Source organism: Nycticebus coucang, chromosome 3 (assembly GCF_027406575.1).
Source record: "Nycticebus coucang isolate mNycCou1 chromosome 3, mNycCou1.pri, whole genome shotgun sequence".
Classification (NCBI taxonomy): domain Eukaryota; kingdom Metazoa; phylum Chordata; class Mammalia; order Primates; family Lorisidae; genus Nycticebus; species Nycticebus coucang.
The window spans coordinates 93,784,192-93,810,723 of NC_069782.1; the positions used below are offsets into that span (position 1 = coordinate 93,784,192).

The 26,532-nt window shown below is 48.7% G+C and overlaps 1 protein-coding gene across 26 annotated transcripts in view; it reads left to right on the plus strand.

Moving 5' to 3' along the window:
* Positions 1-26,532, plus strand: part of CAMK2G (calcium/calmodulin dependent protein kinase II gamma) — a 62,638-nt gene that overhangs the window by 30,497 nt on the left and 5,609 nt on the right. For 3 of the 26 annotated variants that reach the window (XM_053582474.1, XM_053582476.1, XM_053582494.1), the window contains exons 11-19: positions 3,001-3,084; positions 3,322-3,364; positions 5,920-5,982; positions 8,258-8,301; positions 17,385-17,417; positions 19,537-19,605; positions 20,773-20,817; positions 22,455-22,503; positions 24,765-24,878. In XM_053582474.1, the coding sequence (XP_053438449.1) occupies positions 3,001-3,084; positions 3,322-3,364; positions 5,920-5,982; positions 8,258-8,301; positions 17,385-17,417; positions 19,537-19,605; positions 20,773-20,817; positions 22,455-22,503; positions 24,765-24,878 (544 nt within the window). The remainder of the gene's footprint in view (positions 1-3,000; positions 3,085-3,321; positions 3,365-5,919; positions 5,983-8,257; positions 8,302-17,384; positions 17,418-19,536; positions 19,606-20,772; positions 20,818-22,454; positions 22,504-24,764; positions 24,879-26,532) is intronic. The other 23 variants (XM_053582485.1, XM_053582487.1, XM_053582477.1 and 20 more) reach the window with 16 other exon arrangements.

Sequence of the window (26,532 nt, forward strand, 5' to 3'; positions counted from 1 at the left end):
ACAGACAACTAGGAGGTCTGCAGGATGTTAACTTATAGGCAGAGGTTAGCATGGACCAGGAGAAGTTATGGGGAACTGTAGTGAGTTTAAGGACTGCTAAGTAGTTTGGTTGTAGTTAAGGCTGTGACTACAAGCATGCAAAAGAATGAGGCCAACAAAATTCTATGTCATAAAAGTTCCAGCCTAAGGAGTCTGGATTATAGTTGAAAGTGCAAGAAACCACGTAAGGATTTTAAAGAGAGAATGAAATTCGCATTTAAGAAATATCACTTTGGGCTCAGCACGGTGGTTATGGCACCAGCCAAATACACCGAGGCTGGCAGGTTCGAACCTAGCCTGGGCCATCTAAAACACAATGACAACTGCAAAATAAATAAATAAATAAATAATAGCTGGGCATTGTGGTGGGCGCCTGTAGTCCCAGCTACTTGGGAGGCTGAGGCAAGAGAATCACTTAAGCCAAAGAGTTGGAGGTTGCTACCGAGGGCAACATGGTGAGACTCTGTCTCAAAAAAAAAAAAAAAGAAAGAAAGATCACTTAGGAAGCGGTGTAAAAGATGGAAGTCTTGGGTGTAGTGGCACACATCTATAGTCCAAGCTACCTAGGAGGCATAAGCGGGAGGACCTCTAGAGTCCAGGAGTTCAAGGTGGCAGTGAGCTGTGATCATACCTGTGAGTAGCCACTGTACTCCAACCTGGGCAACATAGTGAGACCTTGCCTCTAAAAAGGAGGGGGGGGTGGTTAAAGAAGAATGAGGCTAGAGGCAGAGAACTCGAGAAGCTTTCATAATTGTTTAAGTAAGACCAGGTGAGGTCCTTACTGAAGGTGAACATGGGAGAGTGAACTAGAGAGGAGTGTACGAATCCAGGAAATATTTGAGAACTAGAATCAAATGGATTTAATTACTCCCCAGTTGGATTTGGGGAGTGAAGGAGAGGGACTTATGAGGACTACCAGGTTATGAGTGGAGGGTTGTCACATTCACTGACTCAGAGGTGCTTGTTTGTGAGAGAAGATGAAGATTTTCGTTTTACGCATACTGAGTGGTTTTTGGGGGCCTCCAACTGGACATAACCAGTGGGCAGTCAGAAATAGCGTTTTAGAGGTTAGAACAGAAGTTAAAAATTGGAAATACAGGTTGTAGTCATTTCTGTTTGTTGCTAGTGAGGCCGTAGAAATCGGTGGGATTGGGCCGGGCACAGTGGCTCATGCCTGTAATTCTAGCATTCTGGGAGGCTGAGGCAGGAGGATTCCTTGAGTTCAGAAGTTTGAGACCAGCCTGAGCAAGAGCAAGATCCCATCTCTACCAAAAAGAGAAAAATTATCCAGGCTTTGTGGTGGGCGCCTATAGTCCCAGCTACTTGAGAGGCTGAGGCAGGAGGGTTGCTTGAACCCAAGAGTTTGAGGTTTTGGGAGGTATGACCCCATGGCACTACCTGGTACTGAGTGAGACTCTGTCTCAACAACAAAAACAAAAAGAGAAATAGGTGGGATTGTTATATGCTAATTGAATTCTTTTTTTTTTTGGAGACAGAACCTCAAACTGTTGCCCTGGGTAGTGTGCAATAAGATAAGAAAAAACATATGGGAGTAAAAATTGGAAACAAAGTGGCAGAGTGCGTTTAATTTTTCAGATGATATAATTGCATAAAAAATGTTAAGAGATTCTGCCAAAACTAAACATTATTTATAATTAATAGGAGAATTTATCTTTTTTTTTTTTTTTTTTTTTTGAGACAGAGCCTCAAGCTGTCGCCCAAGGTAGAGTGTCGTGGCGTCCAACTCTTAGGCTTAAGCGATTCTCTTGCCTCAGCCTCCCAAGTAGCTGGGACTACAGGTGCCCACCACAGCACCAAGCTATTTTTTGGTTGTAGTTGTCATTGTTGTTTGGCGGGCCCAGGCTGGATTTAAACCTGCTAGGTCTGGTGTATGTGGCTGGCACCTTAGCCACTTGAGCTATAGGTGCTGAGCTTTTTTTTTTTTTTAAGAGGCAGAGTCTCACTTTATTGCCCTCAGTAGAGTGCTGTGGCGTCACAGTTCACAGCAACCTCCAACTCCTGGGCTTTAGGTGATTCTCTTGTCTCAGTGTCCCGAGTAGCTGGGACTACAGGTGCCCACCACAACGCCTGGCTATTTTTTGTTGCAGTTTGGCTAGGGCCGGGTTCGAACCCACCACTGTCAGTACCGTTAGTATATGGGGCTAGTGCCCTACTCAGTGAGCCACAGGTGCCACCCTGCTAATCGAATTCTTAATGTAAACTTGTATTGCTTCAGTAACTGAAGAGATGGCTACTAAACATCAACATTGAATGATACTCAGGACTTAAAACAGGCGCTCAAAAACTGGGGGCATTTTTGTGGTCTCCCACTCTCCACAATCCTATATATCTCTGTATCCCCTGAGGACTTCACTGTATTATGACTTTACATAATAACTGGTGCTCGTATCGACAACCCTGAGTCATCAAGGATATGTAGACCACGTCTGGTAGACTCTTTAAAGAGACCAGAAAGTTAACAGTAAATGAAAAGAATTGATGCTTCATGTAAAGATCCTTAGCTTCTGGGATTGCAGTTTCATTCAGGACCTTGCTGGGGATGTGTTGAGAGGGGCTCTTAGAAGGAAGGAATGCTCAGGAGACAGCAGGAGCCCTGCCAGTTCTCTCCCTACTGAGAATCTGGAACATAGTGGGTGGTAACCGATTAGGGATCACAACACACAGGATACCCTCCTTCTGTAACCTCCGTTTCCCAAGGAAATGCTCTTAGCACCCTCGTCTAGCCTCAATCACTGGTGGTGTCACGTTCAGATTGTGAACTTGGGATAGTGCTTTTATTTTAAAAATATTTTCACATCTGTGATCTCAATTTATCTTCAGAGCAACTCTGGGTGGCTGAGTGCATGATCCTGTCCTGAGCATGGCCATCAGTGCTGGGACTATGGTGGGCGCCAGGGGATCTGAGCTAGGGGCTCACAGATCTGTCTGTTTGGCTTCCAGCAACGATCCACAGTGGCATCCATGATGCATCGTCAAGAGACTGTAGAGTGCTTGCGCAAGTTCAATGCCCGGAGAAAACTGAAGGTGAGTCTTACTTCCAGGCTATAAGCCTCCTTGAAATTATGCCCTGTATGGCTCCTGCCCCATCACAGAAGGAAGCTCCTTCCTGCCTGGAGCTGACGTGTGAAGGTTATACATGTTGGGGGTTCAGGAGCTGAGACCTGTTGTCTTCAGGCTCTAGCCAGAAGCTGCCTCTGCCTGAGACCAGGCTACTGTTCTCCAGAGTAGGACTGAATTCACAGGAACTTCCTCTTTCCCCAGGGCGCCATCCTCACCACCATGCTTGTCTCCAGGAACTTTTCAGGTATGTTTTCCCAGCTGTGCACTTTAATTCTGCCGAGGTGAGTGGGTCAGGAGTGGGAAATTGCTATCCCATGTGGCACTTGGGAGTGTTGGGGAACACCTTGGCCAGGATAAATGAGAATCCTATTTTAAGAGGCTACTGCTGAGTCCTGTTACTGAGATTCTGGGGGCTTTGCTTGGGCTCATGTTTATGAATTCTGTTCCCTAGAACCTCCCAAGGAGTAGCCTGCCCAGCCTCCCATGTACCTTGTTCCTGTGGATTCTTGGCACTCTAGCCAGGGCAATAGAGTGAGACTCCAATAAAATGAAATAAAGTAATAATTTTCTGAAGACACTCAGCACTTTAAGAGTTTAGCCAGTCTAGGGTATTGGGGAGGGAAAAAGAGACGGGGATAGTTCATCTTCTGAATCGCCACTATTAATTTGCTGACTGGGAGATCTCTTACTTCATTGTGTCCAAGTAGAAATAACTAATAGAAATTATTCCAGTTGTTTAAACCTTTGACAGCAACTTGTGCTTAAAATATTCTTTGTGATACTAACAGTAAAAAGGGAAGAAACAAAGACCAGCAGGAGAGAGGGAAATGAACTTCCTTAAATTTGCATAAGTAATCAGGAGAGCTGGAACCAACACAAGTGTAAATCACACTTGACATTTCTTTTTAAGATGCAAGACACTCCACTGCCCCCCATCCCTACCCTCACCCCAAACCCCATCATTGTTTGCCTTCAGTGGGGAAGCACCATGGCTTTTCTCTGAGAAAAAGATTAATGTCAAGACTTAACTGAAGACAAAGGCCTCTTTCCAGCTTGCCATTTCCCCTGGTCTGCCCTCCCTCTAATCCCTAGCCTTGCTGTTTGGATTCAAGACCACCCTTCCCATCCTCATAACAAGACTCCCTCCCTCGCTGTCCCTCTGTAACAAGACTCCCTCTCTCGCAACCCCCTACAAAAAGGGGGTTGCGCAGGAGCACCATGCAGGGCAGGCAGCCATTCTGGGCTGAGGTTGCTCCCCTAAGCCTGAGTCCTGATGGGCTCACCTGTGTGGCTTTCAGGTATCCTGGAGCCTTGGCTGAGAGAATGCTGCAGGCAGGAAGGCTGAGCCTCATAGCCCCAGAGCCCCATAATGGCCAGGCCTGGATAGTGGGCCTTGGGAGTGGGCCACCTCAGGCCCATAACCTGTGACCTCAGTTTGGGGCTCGCTCTTGGGTTGTGGGTACCCATGAGAGGAAGATTATTGTTCTGGATTCAGCTGTCACAGATTGGAACAGGAAAGTGCAGTTGGCTGTCTCCAGCAGAGATGAAACTATAGTCACACACTATACTTTTCGTCCTTTAATTACTTGCAGCTTCTATTTTCTGGGTGTAAGAGCCTTTCTAGAGGACACTCAAGGCATTTCTTTGCTGCCACTAGAATGGTGACCTGTCCTCTCTCTTCTCTGAGTCAAAGACATGCAAAGGCAGGCTACTGCTTCTTTTAGCCTGGCCAATCAGTAGCCAGTGTCCCATCCCATGGCCTTGAGCCTTTATGTCAACCTCCCCGTCCATTTCAGGAAATTGCTGTTCTGGTTTTAGGAAATCGGGCTGTCTGTCAGGACAAATCACCTTTATTCATCCCGAAAGAGCCTCCTGTCCTTATTGCCCAGACCTTTCCTGGCCTTTGAGCTTAGTTTGCCCTGGGTCATCAGAGACAAATAAAAAAAGCTACAAACTAGGATGGCCTCTTCTGCCCTTACTCTGGGACAGGTAAAGACAGAGCCTGTCTCTGGAAACTTATGTAGAAAGAAGATATAATTAAGAAGGAAGGGCACCTGTGTGTTCCCTTAGGCATGAGCTAGGCTGGTTTTTGAGCCCTGGACTTGGCTAATAATGAAGTCAGGGCTTCTAGAATGTATTGCTTTAGCAGCCTTTGTTTTCTTTCTGGAGGCTCATTTCACCCTCAGCACACTGAGCTACAGGCTGAGAAAGGCTACCTCTCCTGACTCCCTCCTTAGGAAAGGGACCTGTGTCTCTGAGGGGCTAGGAGACATGGAGCTGGGGCCTATCAGTAAACTCAGCTGTACAAGGGCACAGCCCCTCTCTGGCCGTGTGGTGAGAAGAAGGGGCTGCTCTGTGCTCCAGGCTCTCTGATAAAGGGCTCAGCACCCTAAGTGCTAGGGAGGGACCTCACAGTTGTAAGCTGGTGCTAGGCTACTTCAGAAAGGCCACCTGCCTCTCATCTGCATAGTCAGGCTTTTACCTGTGTACCCTCACCTGAAGTCACGGGACAGACCTTAAAGCTACCTCTGTGAAGCAGAGATGTGGTATTCCCTAGGCCCTGGCCAATCCCAGTCTTCTCAGGCCCCCAGACTGCTGCAGGGCTGGTTGCACCTGCCTCATCGGCCTGCCTCCGGCACCTCTGCTCCCACAGCTCGGTTGGCTTGGCCACGCTGCCTGGGCCGTGCTGTGTGTGGGCTGCCCATGGGTTGCCGCGCCTCGTGCTGGGGCATGCTCGCTGCTGACGGGCCCCTGTGGCTTTGCGGCAGCTCTGTGCACTGAGAGATTGTATCCCCTCAGTTGGCAGGCAGAGCTCCGCCCCCGCCTCGCCTGCCACGAGCGCCGCCGGCCTGGCCGGGCAAGGTACGTGGCATGAGTCCTCCCCGACTGCCTGCCTCGGCTCCCTGCCACCCCACCAGGAGGGCCAGCATGCCAGGCCCACTCACCAGGGAGGCGAGTCCCATGCTTGCGGGCTGAGATGGGCATGCCGGACAGACCACCTAACTTGGCATCTGCGAGCACATTGGTGTTACGGAGCCTCCTAACCAGCCGTGCATGCTGGGCGCCTGCCAATTCTCAGGAGGCAATAGCCTGGGGATATGGAGCTGGGCACAGGAGCTTTTCCTCCTGACCTGCCTGTCAGAGATAGCCCTGAGTATGGCCTGGAGCTGCCCAGTAATAGGACTGGACTTCAGCACTGTTTAAGACTCCACAGGGAAGCCACACCACTCAAAATCATGAAGTCTGGTGTTTTCAGGCCTCCAGATGTGAAAGGCTGTAGAGTTCAGAAGCCTTGGAATCAGCTGTTCCCGGGTTTGGATCCTAGCCCTGCCACACCCTGAACAAGTCACATCAGCTCTTCCGCCTTAGGTTCCTCATCTCTCCAATGGGCATAAAAATTAACCTGGCAATGCTTCAGGTCACTGTGTTAGAGGCTCTCAACCCTTCCTATGCAATACAGCTAGTTGCCTGGGATCTCATAACAAATCTTGGTGCCAGGACCCCACTCAGAAAAAATCAGAATTCCTAGGGCATAGGATAGGTATAAGCATTTTTTAAGCTCCCCAGGTGATTCTAATGGGCAACCAGGGCTCAGAACTGACTGCTAAATGTAAATCACTCAGATAGTATGTGGTCAGGAATTGTAGCAAACACATTAAAAAATTTTTCTTAGGCCAGGCATGGTGGCTCATGCCTATAATCCTAGCACTGTTGTAGGCGGAGGTGGGTGGATTGCTTGAGCTCAGGAGTTCAAGAACAGCCCGAGCAACACTGAGACCCCCATCTCTACTAAAAATAGAAAAACTGAGGCAAGAGGATCACTCGAGCCCAAGAATTTGAGGTTGCTGTGAGCTATGATGATGCCATGGGACTCTACCCAGGGTGACAGAGTGAGACACTGTCTCAAAAAGAAATAAAAGCTAGAAATTTTTTTTCCCCCAAATTCAGCATGACTGAAGATAGGGCCAAAGGCCATTTCTTAGAGTCAAATTCCTGTGATGGAAGGATCCCTGCTCTCACTGGAGAGAGATGGGACACAGCTTGGGTAGAAACGCCACATGAAGTGCAGGAGGGAAGCAGTAATAATGACAATAGTGGTTAACACTTAACTGAGTACTTGCTACCTGCCCAAGACTCTGCTAAGTGCTTTTCAGGCATGATCCCACTGGCTCCCCACCACTGTTCTGTGACCTAGGCCCTGTTTTATTCCCTTTTATAGATAAAGAAAGTGAGGCTAAGGTTAAGTAGCTCACCAAGGTCACACAGCTAGCAGATGGTGGAACCAAGATACAAACTCAGGACACTCTGGGTGGATCAGACAGCTGGGCTAATTCTATCTCCCTGTGCCTGCCAGACTCCCACCCACTGTTTGCTGTCTTCTTGTGGCCTTTGTGGCCAGCCAGTGCTACCAGCCTTCTGGCACAGAGCTCATCACTTTGAGCATCACCCCATGCCTGGCTAGAATCTGTTTGACAGCTCATTATTCTGCCTAGTCCTTTCTGCTCATGGGTCCAGAAAGTGGGCTCTGAGGAAAGGGTGGCTGCTAGGACCCAATAAACCTGGTAAAGACCTGCTCAGTGAAGGCTTCAACCCCCGGCAAAGCCCTCCTGTAGGTGGTCCTGGTTTCTGTGTCTGTGTCTGTCTGTCCTCATGTCTGGCCGCCTTTGTGAACTGTGACACTGTTTCTTAAGAACACTCTTAGGAGATGTCTTGCATCCTTCCAGATTGGCTGTCCAGAGAACCTCCATGGCACCTAGGAACAGAGCCCTCACTGTTTTACCTTGGCACTTTGCTTCTAGGCCTGGGTAGAAGCTGTCAAAGGCAGAGTTCCCACTGCCCCGGGCAGCTCCAGTATTGAACACGATTTCTCCTCCTAAACAACGCAGTGTGCCCATTTCTGCTGAACCCTCTTCCATGACAGGGGAGATCCTGGGGTGCCACCCTGAGGGCTCGGGCGCCACTGGAGATGGCCTTCTTGCCGAGGGGCTACTTGGAAGGGCCTCCTTGAGAGGTTTCGGGAGGCCCCCCCATTCCCCTTGTCAAACAACACAGCAGTCTGTTGTGGATCCGGCTGCCAGACTTCATGTTGAGAGAGGGTGCAATGCAGGAGACGTGATTTTCCTCTTTGTTTTCACAGCTGCCAAAAGTCTATTGAACAAGAAGTCAGACGGTGGTGTCAAGGTAGGTATTGCTCCAGCTCCCTGACCAGAATGTGGGGAATTCTTGGCACCTTGTTTCCCTTTCCCTGGGATCCCTCCTATCCCTGCTAGTCTACTTTAAACCAGATGCCTTTGTGCTTAGAATAGCAGGTTCCACTGGCCCGAGAGGGAAAAGGCAGAGGTATTGCTCCTCCTCCGAGCTGTTTGGGGAGGACTCAGGGCATGATCCAAATTGCAGTTTACTGGATCTGAATCCTAAACCTGACTTCTGCACACGTGCCTCATCTCCAGAGCTTGACTCTCTGGGCCTTTTAGGCCATTTGGTTTGTTTGTTTGTTTGTCCTTTTTAAAGCTCAAACTTTTTTAGTCAAATGAAAGCAAGGTTTGCCTGTCACTCAGGCAGGGTCTAGGGCTCAGAACCTGAAGCCACGCCCCTTTTGTTCCTTTTCCTTATGTCTATACCATTTCCAGAACCCAGCTCAGATACCACTTAGCAAAAAAGTCTTAAGTTCTTTTGAGGCATAGGCTCCTCAGAAAAAGGCAGCTCATTTCTATTTGGTGAGGGAGCTTTGTGGAGCAGGGGCAAGCGGAGGGTCCAGGAGGGACCAACAGAGGAGAAGTGGCTAGGGGTACCCACAAGGACCAAAGTGTTCTGCAGATGCTATGAAAGCAGAAAAAGATCCTGGGGCAAGGACATTGAATAGGAGTTCATGCTATCTTTAACCATACAGAATTTCAAACCATGAAACTATGCAAACTTTCAAATCTCCAACAGAAGTTTAAGTTGGGTCTTTTCCCAGGATCTTGTGTCCACAGCTGAGATACACACACGTGTCCCATTCCCTTCCTTCTGTCCCTTCCGCTTTCCCTCATTCTCTGCATGCCTGCTTCTGTGTCATTTTGTCCCCCATAGCGGAGCTTGGGCTCCACCAAAACCTTGTGACATGGAGCTGGGGTGGCCACATAGCTCACCTAGTTCTGGGCCTGAGCCAAATGGGCAGAGCCAAGTTAGGAAAGGGGGCAGATTTAGTTGGAGAGAGATTTGGGATATTTCTACCTGCAGAGTATTTAATAAATACCTATCAGAGGTCTAATGCTGCCCTCAGTTTTTGTTTTGTTTTGTTTAAGACAGGGTCTCCCAGGCTCAGCGCCTGTAGCTCAAGCAGCTTAGGCACCAGCCACATACACCAGAGCTGGCTGGTTTGGGTCTAGCCCGGGCCTGCCAAACAACAATGACGACTGCAGCCGAAAAATGGCTGGGCATTGTGGCAGGTGCCTGTGGTCCCAGCTAATTGGGAGGCTGAGGCAAGAGAATCTCTTAAGCCCAGGATTTGGAAGTTGTTGTGAGCTGTGATACTACGGCACTCTACCCAGGGTGACAGCTTGAGGCTCTGTCTCAAAAAAAAAAAAAAAAAAAAAAGAAGACAGGATCTCCCTTTGTCGCCCAGGTTGGAGTGCAGTGGTGCAATCATGGCTCACTGTAAGCCTGAACTCCAGGGCTCAGGTGATCCTCTCAAGTAGCTGGGACTACACATGTGTGCCACTACACCTGACTAGTTTAAAAACTTTTTTAGAGATGAGGGTTTGACTGTTGCCCAGGCCGGTCTTGAACTCCAGGCCTCTCAAGTAGTCCTCCTGCCTTCCCGCTAAAAGTACTAAGATTACAGACATGACTCACTGTGCTCAGCCTGCACTCAGTTCTAAGGGGTCCACAAAAGAGGCATAATGGGGGGATGGTTTTCAGGTTACCTTTGGGTCATGAAAATGGATGCACCTGGAATTAACTAAGCACTGGTTATATACTGGACCCTGCAGAGAACAGTGTAATCTTGGAAGCTTATAGGTACAAGCTTACTGAAGAAAACTGAGGGGATATAGGAAAATTAGAAGCAAGTCAGTGATTGCCTCTAGGATATGGAATTGGAGGTAAGAGCAGGCAGGGAGGAACACTATTCCTTTTTTACTTTTAACTTTTTTTAATGAGAATGTATTCTATAACTTGAAAATAAAAAAGCATTTTGGTTGGTTCTCTTATGCATATTGATGTTCTCTGCCCAATGAGAACACAAGGTTTGTGGTAGATGGATGTGAAAAATATGGCTGGGAGCCAGGCATGGTGGCTCATGCCTGTAAACCTAACACTTTGAGAGGCTGAGGCAGGAGAATCACTTGAGGCCAGGAGTTCTAGACCAGCCTGAGCCATAGCAAGAAGCTGCCTTTACAAAAAATAGAAAAACTAGCTGAACTTGGTGGCATACACCTGCGGTCCCAGCTACTAGGGAGGCTAAGGCAGGAGGATCAATGGAGCCCAGAAGTTTGATGTTGCAGTGAGCTATGATGATGCCATTGCATTCTAGCTTGGGTGACAAAGCAAGACCCTTGACTTAAAAAAAAAAAAAAAGACTCAGCGCTTGTAGCTCAAGTGGCTAAGGCGCGAGCCACATATACCAGAGCTGGCGAGGTCGAATGCAGCCTGAGCCTGCCAAACAACAGTGACAACTACAACCAAAAAATAGCTGGGCATTGTGGCGGGCACCTGTAGTCCCAGCTACTTGGGAGGCCGAGGCAAGAGAATCACTTAAGCTCAAGAGCTAAAGGTTGCTGTGAGCTGTGATGCCATGGCACTCTACCCATGACATCTTGAGCCTCTGTCTCAAAGAAAAAAAAAGAAAGACAGGAAAGAAAATATAGTTGGATCAGTCTGGTCAGGCAGAATTGGATGTTTCTGTGTTAAACCGTGGGAAATAGCAGGGGCCACCAAACAAGGATGCTTTGATGAGAGAAATTCGGCTGAGGTTATAAGGGCAAATGGAAGAGTGTGCAAACTAGACACAGAGGTGTAATTAGTATCTGTTGTAATCTGGGGGAAGGGTGGAGAAGAAAAGGTGATAGAAATAAAAAAAGGATAATACTCAAAATACTTAACCAGCAAGAGAGAACAGATACAGGGGCAGAATAGGTGCTTCCCATAGGAAACTGTTCCAGCTGTACTCAGGGTATGGGAAATACCAGCTCTGATTAGAAGCATGCCCGAGGGATCTCACATTGCGGATGGGGGGTTAAAAACGGATCCATCAGATATAATGTCACGGTTTCTAGCCTTGAATGTTGGACGAATTGGTGGTACCTCAACTAGAAATGGGAGTAAATTGTGAAGCAAATGCCCATTTAGGTGGAAGGAGTTTTGTTTTGACCATACTGAAATTGGGGGACAGGTGGAGATGTCGTAACAGGCCCCAGGAAATACCTGGTGTAGCCCAGGGATTAAAGCCAGCGCCAGACATTAGGTTTGGATCTCACATGAGTAAATCACTCAAGTGTACTCCTTCAGCCAACGTTCGTTAGACGCCTGCTGTGCCTCAGGAGCTGGAAAGGCAGCAACATGATCTACCTTTTAAGCTGCTTACACTGGGAGAGAGGCAGGGCAGCTGCCCATTCTGGTGTAGTCTGATAGGTCTATGGGGAAGGTGAGCACAGGGTAAGTACCAAGGGAGCAGAGAGACAAGCATCCAAACCAGAACAGGAAATCTTCCTGAAGGAGGTGGCCTAGGAACTAGGATTTTGCCAGGTTAAGGAGGACAGAGGAGGGGAAGGGTATTCCAGGCAGTGAAGAAACGCAAGATTGAAGCAGCATGGTGACTCTGGAACTCTAGTAGCTTCTGTGTGACTGAAGGGAAGAGCAGTTGCATAAAACAGGACCTGAAATAAAGCAGTGACTGCTGAGGTGGACGGGAGGGGATGGATAAAGGAGCCATTAAGGAATGGGTTTCTGGCAGAACTGGCTTGATACCGATTCCCGAGATGAATGTCAGGTGCAGCTCTGTAAGATTATCCTACAGAGCTAGCTAAAAATACACACATTCCAGGGTCCAGCTTCAAATTCAGATTCCAGAGGCCTTGGGGAGAGAGGCAGAATCTGTGAATTTTAACATTTTTCTTCCCCTATATGAATCCAAAGCACATGAGATTGAGTCTGGTAAAGGCAACATTTCAGGGTTATCTGTTAAGAAGGGGCTTGAGAAAGAGGAGTCAGCAAAGGAAATGGAGAAAGAACAAAGAGGTGGGGGAAGAGCAGGTGTGCAGCAGTGTCTGATCTACGGGAATGCTGAGGATGAGAGGTGGGCAGACTGGATCCTTGGATAAATTGCTCTAAATGAGGGTGTGTGGGGGAACTATCCCGTTCTGTGTGATGTATCTGACCCTGTGCTCGGTAAATGAGTTTAGTGCTCTTTGGAGAAAAGAGTTTCAATGTCATGGTAGGACCAGAGGCCAAGATACAGATGTTTCTGAAAGGAATGACCAACGAAAATTAAAAGGCCAACAGCAGATGGGCTGGGGAATATATTCCCCAGCAGTGATGCAGTGATGATAGGAATTAATATTATTTTTATTCAAAGAGTTTCTCTAACAATACCCAATAAATAGATGATCAAAGAATATGAATTTGTAATCTGAAAACAAGAAAGTAGAACTGGATAACAAATGTGTAAAAATTTCTGGGCTCACAAATATCAGAGAAATGCAAGTTGAAAAAAGGTGCCATTTTTGGCTCTTTATTTAGTGATGAGTAAGCACCAGAATGGTCTTTTCTAAAACAGCCTGTGTGTCAAAAACCATAAAAATATTTCTACCTTTTTTACACTGTAATTCTACTTCTGGGAATTTTTCCTGAAGAAATAATTCAAAGTAGGGAAAAGCTGAAAGCAGAAAGATGTTCTCCATGTCATCATTTGTAACTGTGAAAAGAAGGGAGGTGATCTCTCTTCTTTTTTTTTTTTGCTGTTTTTGGCCAGGGCTGGGCTTGAACCCACCACCTCTGGTATATGGGGCCAGCGCCCTACTCCTTGAGCCACAGGTGCACCCGGGAGGTGATCTCAAAAGCCAATAAGGAAACAACTGGATAATTATGGGAAATCCTTTTTTTTTTTTTTTTGTAGAGACAGAGTCTCACTGTACGGCCCTCCGTAGAGTGCCGTGGCGTTACACGGCTCACAGCAACCTCTAACTCTTGGGCTTACGCGATTCTCTTGCCTCGGCCTCCCGAGTAGCTGGGACTACAGGCGCCCGCCACAACGCCCGGCTATTTTTTTGTTGCAGTTTGGCCGGGGCTGGGTTTGAACCCGCCACCCTCGGCATATGGGGCCGGTACCCTACTCACTGAGCCACAGGCGCCGCCCGGAAATCCTTTTTTTTTTTGAGACAGAGCTGTCGCCCTGGGTAGAGTGTCATGGCATCACAGCTCACGGCAACCTCAAACTCCTGGGCTCAAGTGATTCTCTTGCCTTCGCCTCCCAAGTAGCTGGGGCTACAGGTGCCCGCCACAACGCTCGGCTATATTTTTGGTTGTAGTTGTCATTGTTGTTTGGCGGGCCCAGGCTGGATTTGAACCCACCAGCTCAGGTGTATGTGACTGGCGCCTTAGCCGCTTGAGCCACAGGCGCTGAGCCAGGAAATCCATTTAGTAGACTATTACAAAGTTATTAATTTTCATGAGTACAGAGACAGAAATATTTTATGCTAAGTAAAAAACATAGTGGGGAATATTTTATATTAAATAGTGAAAAAAGTGGGATATAAAGAAGTATGTACACTGTCATCTAAATTTGGTTTTTAAAAACATGTTTATACATACTTATTATAATATGTGGGTAGAAAAAGAACTGGAAGTAAGCCCACTGAAGTGTTAATACTAACTTCACTGGGTGATTGAAATTTGGGAAATATTTTTAATACATTTTTCCATATTCTGCATTTTTTCCACCTAGATCATATATTGCTGTTAGAATAAAAATCAAAATACTATTTATTGGCTCAGCGCCCATTGCATAGTGGTTATGGCGCTGGCCACATACATCCAGGGTGGCAGGTTCAAACCTAGCCTGGGCCAGCTAAAACAACTGCAACAGCAACAACAACAAAATACCTGGGCGTTGTGGCAGGCACCTGTAGCTCCAGCTACTTGGGAGGCTGAGGCAAGAAAATTGCTCCAAGAATCTGAGGTTGCTGTGAGCTGTGACGGCACAGCACTCTAATAAGGGTGACACAGTAAGACTGTCTCAAAAAAACAAAAAAAAAAAACTATTGTAAAAGGCATAAACAATACTTACAATGGTATTTTTAAATTGCATTATTTAGAAAGGCTTGAAGTGTAATAGGAGTATGAGTGATTTTTCCCCTCTTCTCTGTTTTCAAAATTGCTTGTAATGTGGCTGCAGTCCTTTTATAACTGGGAGCATGTATACGCCTATAACAATTAACGGCACAGTTGTATCAAAGGGCGAATGTGTGGCATTCAACTTTTCTGTACTCCTTTGAAAGTTGAGGTGATGATCTGTACTGTGAGGGAGGCCTGTGAAGTTGCTCATAAGGTCCTGAGCTTTCAGCAACCTGGATTCTTTGTTTAGACCCCATCTTCTCTTCCTAACTCCCCCTTCCCCAGTTCCTACTGGTTAAGTGTCCATAGTGAGGTTTCTTTCTCACTGTTCAGAGCTTTCTGCAAGTTGCTGAGAATACTAAAGCTCACACTGGTTTGAGCAGCTAATCTACCTTATGCTCTCGGATTTGGGGATTTCAGCTTCTGTTTAGGTTTCTTTGAAGATGGGTGCTGGTGACCATAGGTCTGGGGAAGAGTAGAACCACTTGTGAGAACAAGACTGAAAGGGACACAAACTCTGAGATCTCAAGCGGCCCCTAGTTTTGGGCAGCTCATGCTGTCTGCTAGTCCCAGGCCAGGATGGCCATCGAGTGTTTAAAAAAGAGAACACAGCAAGAACAAAAAAAGGTTCTGATTATTTCCTTACATACTGTTTGAATATTTGTTTGTTTAAGTAGGCAAAGGAGGTTTGAAACCTTTTCTGGTTTAAAATTTTAAATAAATAGGGCGGTGCCTGTGGCTCAAGGGGTAGGGCGCCGCTCCCATATGCCGGAGATGGCGGGTTCAAACCCAGCCCCGGCCAAAAAAAAAAAAAAAATTTAAATAAATAGGGCCAGGCATGGTGGCTCATGCCTATAATCCTAGCATTCTGGGAGTTTGAGACCAGCCTCAGCGAGAGTGAGACCCCATCTCTACTAAAAAAGAACAACAGCAACAAAAAATACCCTAGCCAGGCATTGTGGTGGGCATCTGTAGTCCTAGCTACTCAGGAGGCTGAGGCAAGAGGAACTTTTCAGCCCAAGTTTGAGGGTGCTGTGAACTATATACACAGCACTATACCCAGGGTGATGGAGTGAGACTCTGACATAAATAAATAAATAAACAAATAATAAATACAAAAGGCTAATGTAAAAGAGGCCTAATTATATTTAAGTTTGTCTTTTTCTTTAGATCTAATTCTAAGTTGTAGACCATTCTTTTAAATATTTGTAACTTCTTTTTGATTGTAGTACATTCCTGAAAATGTCTTCTAAAATAGAATGTCAGGCCCTTGAAGGCAGGAGCAATGTGCCTAAAACCACCCTCAATAAGTGTTTGTTGGATGTTGTTAAAGTAACGTGCAAATTTTTTTTGAGACAGTCTCAAGCTGTCTCCCTGGGTAGAGTGCTATGGTATCACAGCTCACAGCAACCTCCAATTCTTGGGCTTAAGTGATTCCCTTACCTCAGCCTTCCAAGTAGCTGGGACTACAGGCACCTGCCACAACCCAGCTATTTTTTTGTTTGTTGTTGTGGTTGTTGCAGTTGTCATTTTATTTTAGCTGGCCAGGCTGGGTTTGAACCCGCTAGCCTTGGTATATGTGGCTGGCGCCCTACCGACTGAGCCATGGCCACTGCCATGCCCAGCTATTTTTGGAGATGAGGTCTCGCTGTGGCTCAGGCTGGTCTTGAACCTGTAAGCTCAGGCAATCCGCCCACCTCAGCCTCCCAAGAGCTGGGATTACAGGCGTGAGCCACCGAACCCAGCTTGTTCGGATCTTTTTTTTTTTTTTTGGTAGAGATAAGAGTCTCACTTTATGGCCCTCGGTAGAGTGCCATGGCATCACACAGCTCACAGCAACCTCCAACTCCTGGGCTTAAGCGATTCTTTTGCCTCAGCCTCCCAAGTAGCTGGGACTACAGGCGCCCACCACAACGCCCAGCTATTTTTTGGTTGCAGTTCAGCAGGGGCCGGGTTTGAACCCGCCACCCTCGGTATATGGGGCTGGCACCTTACCGACTGAGCCACAGGCGCTGCCCGCCCAAGTTGTTTTTTGTTTTTTTTTTCCATAGAGATAGAGTCTCATTGTACCGCTCTCGGTAGAGTGCCATGGCGCCCACCACAACGCCCAGCTATAGCTCAACATTTTTATCTGAAAAGCAGCTTAGGAATGCAGCAAAATCTAGGTTCAGAAGTCAAATGTCAGCTGGTGCAGTGGCTTATGCCATAGTACTCTGAGAAGCCAAAGCATATAGCTTGTTTAAGCTCAGGAGGTCAAGATCAGCTTGAGCGAGAGCAAGACCTGTTGCTACTAAAAATAGAAATAGTAGCCGGGCATGATGGCACATGCCTGTAGTCTCAGCTACTCAGGAGACTGAGGCAGGAGGATCACTGGAGCCCAGAAGTTTGAGCTTGCAGTGAACTAGATGATGCCACGGCACTCTAGCCTGGGGCAACAGAGCAGGACTCCGTCTCCAAAAAAAATGAAAAAGTCAAATGTTACTAAAGCAGAGGGTAGCCTGTCACAGTTTTTGCTTTATGCCTGGTAGCTGCTCACTCAAATTTCAGATGGTCCTAATACTAAGAGAAGATAAATAACCTCGTAGATGAGTTAGCCTCATGAACCCAAACCTGTCAATTTGCTGTGAAATATTACTTACCCTCTTAGACTTGTGAACTGATCTTAGGGAGCTTTCTTTGGGCAAGGCTGAGACAAGTCGGTATATACTGAATCTGTGTGTAGGAACCTGACAGCAAAGGGGCTCTTCCACCCCGGGGCTCTTCCTCCCCGGGGTGTGAGTGCCTGTCCGTGTGCTGTTTTAACCTTCTGGTGCTGGACTCCGAGTTTCCTTCTGCTCTTTTCTCCCCGTGATGCAGAGCCCAGCGCTGGTGCACTAACCTGCAGCGTCTCTGTGCTTCTCTTCTTACCTCCTCTTTCCCCTTCTCTCTCCCTCTTGCTGTGGTGTGTCCAGAAAAGGAAGTCGAGTTCCAGCGTGCACCTGATGGTGAGCCTTGCCTGCCCACCCATCCGCCCACTCCATGCTGCCTGCACCCACCCGCAGCCACGCAAACCTGTTCTGCTGTGTGCGTGTGCTTCACTCATCCTCACTGCATGTCTGTGCTGTGTGGGCAGGTGTGGCCTGTCCTGCAGGCAGGGGCCATTGCCCAAGGTCACCCCGTGGCCTAAAAAGTGGGCATTGGAGGGTGTGGTATGGCACCTGCTGCTGTGGAAGTTGGATACCTCCCAGCAGCCCAGAGCAGGAGGTGACACTCGGGGCTAGGTGACAAGCACAGGGAGAGACCCTTACTCACTGTTGCTCAGGAGGAAAGGCCCTGCTCACCCGGCATGAGCAGCTTCTTCCTGCAGATTGGTAGCCAGAGGGCAACTGTGTAGGCACCTGGCTCTGAGCCTCACTCTCCTGGTGTATCCCCTCTGCAAGTCCCATTTTCCAGCTGTGCCCAGTGTTTCATCCTGTCCTCCTGCCCACAGTGGGGGTGGGCACAGGTAAAAGACTGTAGTGGACTCATCATCTTTCTCATGGGGCACAGGACACCAAAGAGAACATAACAGCCTGAGTTGTTGTGAAATGATCCATTAAAACCAGAGGTGGGGCCATGTGGTGACACCCATGCCTCTGTGAATAAGGCAGGTTGTATGGGCACCCTAGAATCCTTGTCCCCTGTGAGAGTTTTGGTCTCAGCAGGGCATGGCAGGCAGGGTGGCCCTCTCCAGTCAGCTCTGAACAGGAGATCTGCATCAGCAGCTGAACTAGGAGGACTCTGCTTCTAGGGAGAAGTAGGAGAGAGCAGAGCTCATGTGCATTCAGACCTGTGGCCCGATTCCTCCCGCAACCCCTCTTCTCTAGTCTGCAGAGCCCAGTGGGGTCTTGCAGCGCTTAGGGCCTAGCTTATAGTTCCATGTCTTGCTGACGTTGGGGATGTCAGCCAATGACAAGCAGGCTGGGGTGGATGGCTTCAGATCTGGTCCAAGAGGCCTCCAGGTACGTAGGGACAGTGTGCTGTCCGTGTGTGTCCTAGGAGAGAAGTATCCTAACTGTCAATGTGTCTTCACGTGCACCCTGCACAGAGTTGGTAGCTGCTCATTTGTCTCACTGTCTGTTGAAGAACTTGCAGGCCTTGGGCTGCTCTTCAGTGGCCTCCAACTCCACTAGGACTCTCAGTGAGATGGAGTGCACTGATCAGGGAATTGTAAGAGGCAGAGAGTATGGCATCAGTATGGCTCTGGTTCCGGAGATGGGTGTCCTTCCTTCCTATCATCCTCCTCCCGTCCTTCCCTTGCTGTGCCAGTGTATCATTTTGAAAGGCGAGGAGATACCTCTGGTGGTCCTGTCCCTCTTAGACTGTTGGCTCGTGGGCATCCTATACTGTCCTGGGGTCTGGGTTCTGGGACTTCAGCCACAGCCCACACTGGGATTCACCTGCCCCTCCTTGGAGCTCTGCCTTCACTTGCAGCTCATCAAGGTCAAGATTTAACAAACAGAAAGATAAAGAGCACAGCCCTGTGTCTACTCCTCAGGGTCAATAGATACATTTTGTTTCCAAAGTCAACTTCTACCCCTGTCCATTCCAGATACCAGCTCTTTGGCCAGGTGTTCTTTCTCTTCTCCTTCCTCTTCTTTTCAGATCAGACTTCAAGTTGGTATTGGAAGGGGAAGGAAGCCCAAGTGCCGAGTTGAAAGAGCAGCAAGAGATGGCCCACAGATAGGGGGCCCAGAGTTTCAGAATTTCATTCTATTTTCTTATAAACCACCCTCCTTTCCCGGTGTAAAGTGGAAAGAAGATCTTGAATTTCTTTGATCAAGAATGGTTGTACAGTAACATAGCACCTGGCATAAGCAGAAATTTCTGGAGAGATGCTTTAAAACAAATCTTTGGGCTGATCCCACCGTGAGGATGCCTCTAGAGCTAGGTCTCTGGGCTCCTCCAGACACTCCCTTCCTCTGACCATTTCTCCAGCCATTGCTCCCATCTGCATAGTGTTATGGAGGCCACCTCAGGCCTCACTCCTCTGAGTCAGGGTAAGGGGCAAGGGAGGTCTGGGAGCTGAACCTGAGCATCTTCAGTGACTCTGGAGGAACTAAACCATCTGTTTTCTTGTCTCAGCCACAGAGCAACAACAAAAACAGTCTCGTAAGCCCAGTCCAAGAGCCCGCGCCCTTGCAGACGGCCATGGTACCTCCTGACTACAGCTTCTCCGCCTCTGTCCCTGGCTGCCTCCTGCTCCTTCCCTCTTCCTCCTCTTGCCCCCACCCCCATCCCCAGGCCCCCTTGGCCTTGTTCCTTTCTTGAACCTGTAGAGTAGGCTGCTCTGTGTGCTGCCCTCTAGGCCCCTCTCCTTTCACTGTCTGCTTGGCTGCACTTGTCCTGCATGGCGGAACTGCTGCTCCCGCTTCTTCCACTGTGCTTTTGGCGGGGGGAGTGATCAGGGCTCTCAGCTAAACCTCCCAGCCCCAGGCCAGGACCCCAGTAGGTCTACTTTGGGGTCAGGAAGGTGAGTTGCTTCTAAGAGGAGAGAGTAAGAACTTTCTTGGAACCTGTACATCAGTTCTTGGAGTCCTCCTTATAAAACCTGCCTCAGCCTCTCCTTTGCAAAGCCAGGAAAACAGGCAGGAGGGCTGGGTCCCCACCTCTGGATGATGCTGAGGGGTCTGGTTCCTTGAGAGCCATGCTGTTGAGTTCTCTCTGGGCTCTTCCAAGGGCACTGTGTGCTCTCAGAGCTCCTGTGCTAACAGGAGCTAACTAGAGAGTTAGGGGGGTGACTGGGAGAGAGGTAGGGGTGATTGTGCCTGCTACTCTTCTCCTTCCTGTGGACCTCATGCTGCCTCATATGGTGCTGGAGGGCCAGGAACTCTGGGGAAGGTGGAAGGTGGGTGAACTAGGCAGCTCCCTGGGCTCAGCTTGCTGAGGAGCCCTCCTGCGTCTGAGAGACCTTATCCTTCTATTCTCCTGTGTTCCTGCCTCTTGGGCACCCCTTGATGAACACTGTGGGCAGGCTTGGTCCACACCTTCAATCCCATAGCTCCTTCAATATACTTGCCCATGGGATCCCAATGTGGAAAGAGCCCTCAGAACCAGCAGGAAGCAGGACAGGAGCCGTTGTCCTCCCAGCTTCCTGGGTACCTGCTTCTGTTAAGTACCAGGCCTCTCCTTCTTACCAGCCAGTGCTATTGCCTAAATTCAGGGCTCCCCGGGATATTTTGTCTAATGTGGATGGCTGGTGGGCAGACCTCAGTAGTCATCATAGGGTCTGTGGGGGTACTGGGATGAAGGTGGGGTCCCTTGGGAACAGCTGTAGGTCTTTCCCCACGTCAGGAGGGTGATTTTCATTTTCTCTCACAGGAGCCACAAACCACCGTGGTGCATAACGCTACAGATGGGATTAAGGTGAGTGGTTCCTGAGCCTGTCTCCTGCTTTCCAGGTCAGTAGGGAACAGGTGGGTTGGGTCACAGGGGTATAAGGGTCCTGCAGATGACAGCCTGCAGGCTATACCCCAAGGCTGAGGTGTTTGCAGAAGCTAGGCTGGAGGCATTGTGCGCCTATCACTTGCTCCATGCCAAGGAAGTGCCTTATACTTTAGTGAATCAGAGCCTAGGCTCTGTTCGAATCCTGGCTCTTTGCCACCCGGCAAGTCACTTGACCACTCTGCACCTCAGTTTTTTTATCTGTACATTGGGGAGAATAATAATGGAATCTTCCACGAATTGTGAAGTTTGATTAAGGGTAAAAGTTAGCTAAAAAAAAACAGAGGCAATAGTATCATCAGACCTTAGCAGGTGTCCTCAAACTTTTTAAACAGGGGGCCAGTTCACTGTCCCTCAGACCATTGGAGGGCCGGACTATAGTTTAAAAAAAAAAAACTATGAACAAATTCCTAGGTACACTGCACATATCTTATTTTGAAGTAAAAAAACAAAACGGGAACAAATACAATCACACTGCCGCATGTGGCCCGCGGGCCGTAGTTTGAGGACCCCTGCCTTAGAGCATTCTCCATTGCCTCACCCCTCACACCCTATGCATTTTCACTAACATCAGTAAATATTTATTGAGCCCAAACACAGCTCTGGTTTACAGCGGTGACAAGACAAATTTCCTGTCCATGGGGTGGGATGGGGAGCAGATAACAAATCAGTAATCAAATAAGATAAACTTCAAGTGATAAGTGCTCTGAAGAAAATGGCACAAAGTAAAGAGGGAGGGGGGGAACAGGGCCTTCCAATAAGTGGTCAGGAAAAGGCCTCGCCCCTGATGGGCAACTCTGGGGCAGGGTGCCTTAGGCAGAGGGACCTGCAAGGATGGAGATCAAGCCCAGCAGCAAGAGGGAGAATGGTGGCAGGGTGAGGAGCTGGAGGAGCATCAAGGCATGCTACCAAAGCTCTTCTAGGCTTTTGTGCCTAGAAAAGCCCTTTTTCACCAGCTAGGAGAGCTATTGGTATTCTTAGCCAGGGAGTAATACAATCTAATCTACATGTTAAAAGATCACTCTGGTCATGTCCTAGGCCAAGAACTCTGGAGAGGAGGCAAATGTGGAAGCCAGGAGATGGGGAAGCTGCTGTGGTAGTTTAGGTGCAAGATGCCAGTAGCTTAGATGCGGGTTGTAGCCCTGCATTTGCAGAGAAGTAGTAAAATGTAGGATTTACCTGTTTTTTTTGTGTGTGTGTGTTTGTTAGTTTGCTTTTTAGGATTTACTTTGGAGACAGAAATGGTGGGTTTTATTTTCGATCAGGTGGTCAGGATTATGTATAAAGGAAAGAGAGAAAGATAAGAATCAAAGGTGACTGCAGGTTTTAGCCTGAGTAACAAGGTAGATAGTGCCCTTTACTGAGTTGGGGAAGACCAGGTAGGGGATTTGGAAATCCAGAGTTACGTAAGAGTCAGATAGCAAGGATGAAAGCAGAACCCCTGTGATTCCTGCTCAGACCTCTCCTAGGAGCACATACTCTGCTTTTGTTCTAGTTTGTTGGCTCCTCTGGTGTCCAAGGACTACAGCAAATAGAAACAATTTCTTTTTGGCCTACAGGGCTCCACAGAGAGCTGCAATACCACCACAGAAGATGAAGACCTCAAAGGTAGGTACTTGCCCTTGGCAGGGAAGGAACTCCACCCAGCAGTGTCCCAAGTACCTAGGCTCCAATGGAGCACTTACCTTGTCTGCCCCCAGAACTGGGAATAGTGGCTCCTTAAACCCCCAGGAGAGATGAAAGTAGCCAATAAAAGCTTTTTTTTTAAGACAGAGTCTCATTATGTCACCCTCGGTAGAGTGCCGTGGCATCACAGCGTACAACAACCTCAAACTCCTGGGCTCAAGCGATTCTCTTGCCTCAGCCTCCCAAGTAGCTGAGACTACAAGTGTCTACCACACCACCTGATTATTTTTTGTTGCAGTTGTTGTTGTGGTTTAGCTGGCCTGGGCCGGGTTCAAGCCTGCCACCCTCAGTGCATGTTGCCAGCTCCGTAACCACTGTGCTATGGGCACCGAGCCCAGTAAAAGCTATTTTCCATGAGTGAAGATGTGAGGCCTCTGTCTGGTGTTGCTGGACTGTGAAAGATACTTTTTTTTTGTTTTTTGGGACATAGTCTCACTGTGTCACCCTCTGGTAGAGTGCTGTGGCATCACAGCTCATTGTTTGGCAGGCCTGGGTTGGGTTCGAACCCGCCAACTCCAGCCGCTGGCACTCTAGCTGCTAAGCTACAAGTGCTGAGCCAAGAGACTTCTCTTCTTTGAGTCCAAGTCCAGAATATCTAAACTAGAGATTCTCCAGGGATCAGGACTCAGAAAATGGTTCCTGTTGCTGACAATTGTATGGCATCCCAGGTTGGGGCATCTCAAGTCCCTGTAGAAGTAGCCCACAAGTATCATGAGTCATAAGTAAAGTGACCAACACTCTGGTTTTCCCACAACTGAGGCACTTCTCAAAATGCAAAATTTTCTTTTTCTTTTTTTTTTTGAGACAGAGTCTCACTTTGTCCCCCTCAGTAGAGTGCTGTGGCAGCTCACAGCCAGCCCACAGCTCTTGGGCTTAACCAATTCTCTTGCCTCAGCCTCCCAAGTAGCTGGGACTACAGGCGCCCACCACAACCCCAGGCTATTTGTTACAGTTGTCGTTGTTTTAGCTGGCCCAGGCCGGGTTCAAACCTACCAGCCTCAGTGTATGTGGCTGGCGCCATAACCACTGTTGTACGGACACCAGGCCTCAAAGTGCAAAACTTTCAATTTAAACATTGAGACAGTTGGCTGGGTGCAGTGGCTCACACCTGTAATCCTAGCACTCTCAGAGGCTGAGGCGGGTGAATTGCCTCAGCTCAGGAGTTTGAGATCAGCCTGAACGAGAGTTGAGACCTTATCTCTAAAAATAGCCAGGTATTGTGATGGGCACCTATCGTCCCAGCTACTTGGGAGGCTGAGGCAAGAGGATCACTTGAGCCTAAGAGTTTGAGATTGCTGTGAGCTATGATGTTACAGCGCTCTACCAAAGGCAACAAAGTGAGACTATCTCTAAATAAATAAATAAATAAATAAATAAAATTGGGACAATCCTGGGCCCACTAAGATAAGGTATCAGTGTAGTCCTAAGATCTTGGCCTGAATGATGGAGTCAAAACTGATCTGATTCCTGTGAAGCCATATTTGGCAGTGTCCTGGTGGTTTGGTGAGGGCCACCAGCCTAAGTTTGGTGCTGGCCAGAGTGCCAGGGGTTGTGGGAGGGCATGGCGGGCCAGACCACTGGGAATCTCTGCCCTACTTTTTGGTTTGGCCTCCTCGAATTGCCCCTTTTGCCTTCAGTAAGTGAGCTTAGGCCAAGCTATCAGAAAAGATAGAAGGAATGTTGTAGGACAGAGCTGAGAGAGCATGCGAGGGGTTGTATGGGGGCTCCAAACCTTTGGGAACCAAAAAGAAAATAGAAAGCATACAGGAATATGGCAGTAGAGAACAGTACCTCTAGGCTGTTGGGAGTAAGGTCAAATCAGTTCTTAACTCTGGTGATGGTAGCAGAATAGGAGGTGCCTTCACTGCTGGGTTCTTTACCTCGTGGCCTAGTCCCCTTAAACATCTTTCCCGGGAGCAGGGATCCTTGTACAGGTTGTTTTTAGGCTCCTCTGGAAGCCACAAATCCAAGTCTACGCACCTTCCTGGTACTTTTGGCTGGGAAGCCTCTCTGGCAGAGGTGTGGCATGGGATGTGGTCCAATGTCCACAGCAGCCCGAGGCGTCACCTTGCCACGGCTCTGCAGGGCCACGGGCTTGGGTCCTGTCCGGCTTGCTCGCTCACCTGCCTTGTTCTGTTTGTTTTGGCTGCTCTGCCTTGCCCTGCCCTGCCCTGGCTGGCTAGCTGCCCCGCTCCGCACTGGGAATGGCAGCTTGGTGCCTGAAGGACGGAGCTCCCGGGACAGAACAGCCCCCTCTGCAGGCATGCAGCCCCAGCCTTCTCTCTGCTCCTCAGCCAGTAAGTGTGAGGGAGGCATATTCTGGCTTCCGTCTCCCTGGCTCGTCCTGAAGCCCCTCAGGGATCCCCACCAGAGCTGTCAGCCTCGTCTTCCGGCCCTTCTAAATTAATTCTGGGAACATGGCCTCTGCTAGGGGTGGGGGACCCAATTGGAGGCACTGCTGTTATGAAGCAGGAGCCCCCAAGTCTGGAGCCCAGACATAGCAGAAGAGTGGGTGGAAGAGCATGGCATAGAGGGAGGGAGTAGAAAGCCACTGGGACGTGCAGTGGGCCTTGTCTCAGCACTGAGCCAGGAAGAGGGACAGAAGCAGAAGTCAGGTCTGTGGGTACAGGATTAGGGGTGATGGGGAAAGTGCAATAGCCAAGGAACTGCATTGGGGGTGCAGTGTTTCCTGAGGGTTGGGCAGTGTCAAGGGCATGGGGTTCAGGATAAGACAGACGTGAGTTTAAATCCCAGCTATACTCACTTCAAAAGTGTGTGCGAAGTAGTTTAACCTCCTTTAGCTGCAGTTTCCTTACCTGTAAAGTGGAAATAAAACCAGCCCCTAACTCAAAGAGTTGTTACTACAAATAGATGAGATAGTAGAAAGTCTTAGTGGAATGCATCAATGTATTAATGGTAACTCATATTTATATTTTTAGTTCTGTCTGTGTTAGAGGATCCCCTTGTCGCCTTTTCCTCCCACCATCTCTCCTTTTAGAGTTTCTAAACACAACCCTCTTCACCCATAGGGCCCCAGTCAGGTCCTCCAGATGGGTTTGGTGGGGTTGGAGAGGGGGTGTGTTGTGTGTGCATACCTGTTGCTTCTTTAGAACGTGGAAAGAGCTTGTTGGTTCCCCTAACTGGCTGCTTGATCCCTTGGACTACTGGCCTAGGGGTGCTAATGGCTGTGGGACCCCCTTCTGGATGTGCCTTTGGCTGTGCTGCCCCTCCCAGCTGGTGCTCCTTGGCTGTGCTGGCCCAGCCATCCCGTGGTGGTGCTATTCTAATGCTTGCATTTGTCTTGCAGCCTCTCGCTCCCGTGAGGAAAGGCTTGTGGCCTGGGCCAGCCTGGGGCTCGGGTCAGGATTAGTCCGAGCTCAGTCTGAGCCCTCCCTTACCCTGGCAGTACCACCTGCTAGTAGTGGTGCTCCCTGTAAGTGAGCTGCCCATGAGAGCAGGACCTCACCAGCTGTCCCTTGGCTTGGGATGGGATGGGGAGAGGGGATCTAAGGGCACCAACTCTGCCTGCCTGTCAGTTTGAGCTTTGGCTTGGTTTTCCTGAGGAACACATGCCAGCATGAGAGTTGGTATGAAATATATAGCTTCCCTGAGGCTTGTCCAGGGTAAATAGAGCAGTCTTTGGGGAGGAGCTGTCAAGAGGTTTTATCGTTCCAAGATCATTGATCCCAGAACAGCTCTATGGGATTGATGAACAAGGTGAGGTATTCATTCTAGGGCTCTCTTCATCCTTTGGAGCCCTCAACCATACCTGGACTCTGCTCTCAGGCTGGCTATTGCCCAGGGCTAAGTTCTGAAGCACTGAATGAGGACCATGGGTGGGAGACCTGACTGAGCCCCTTCTGGTGAAAGAAGTAAATAGAGGGTGGAAACAGCCATACTGGGACATGTCCTCAGAGAGGCTGAACCTACTGGGGATGGGATACACGGACT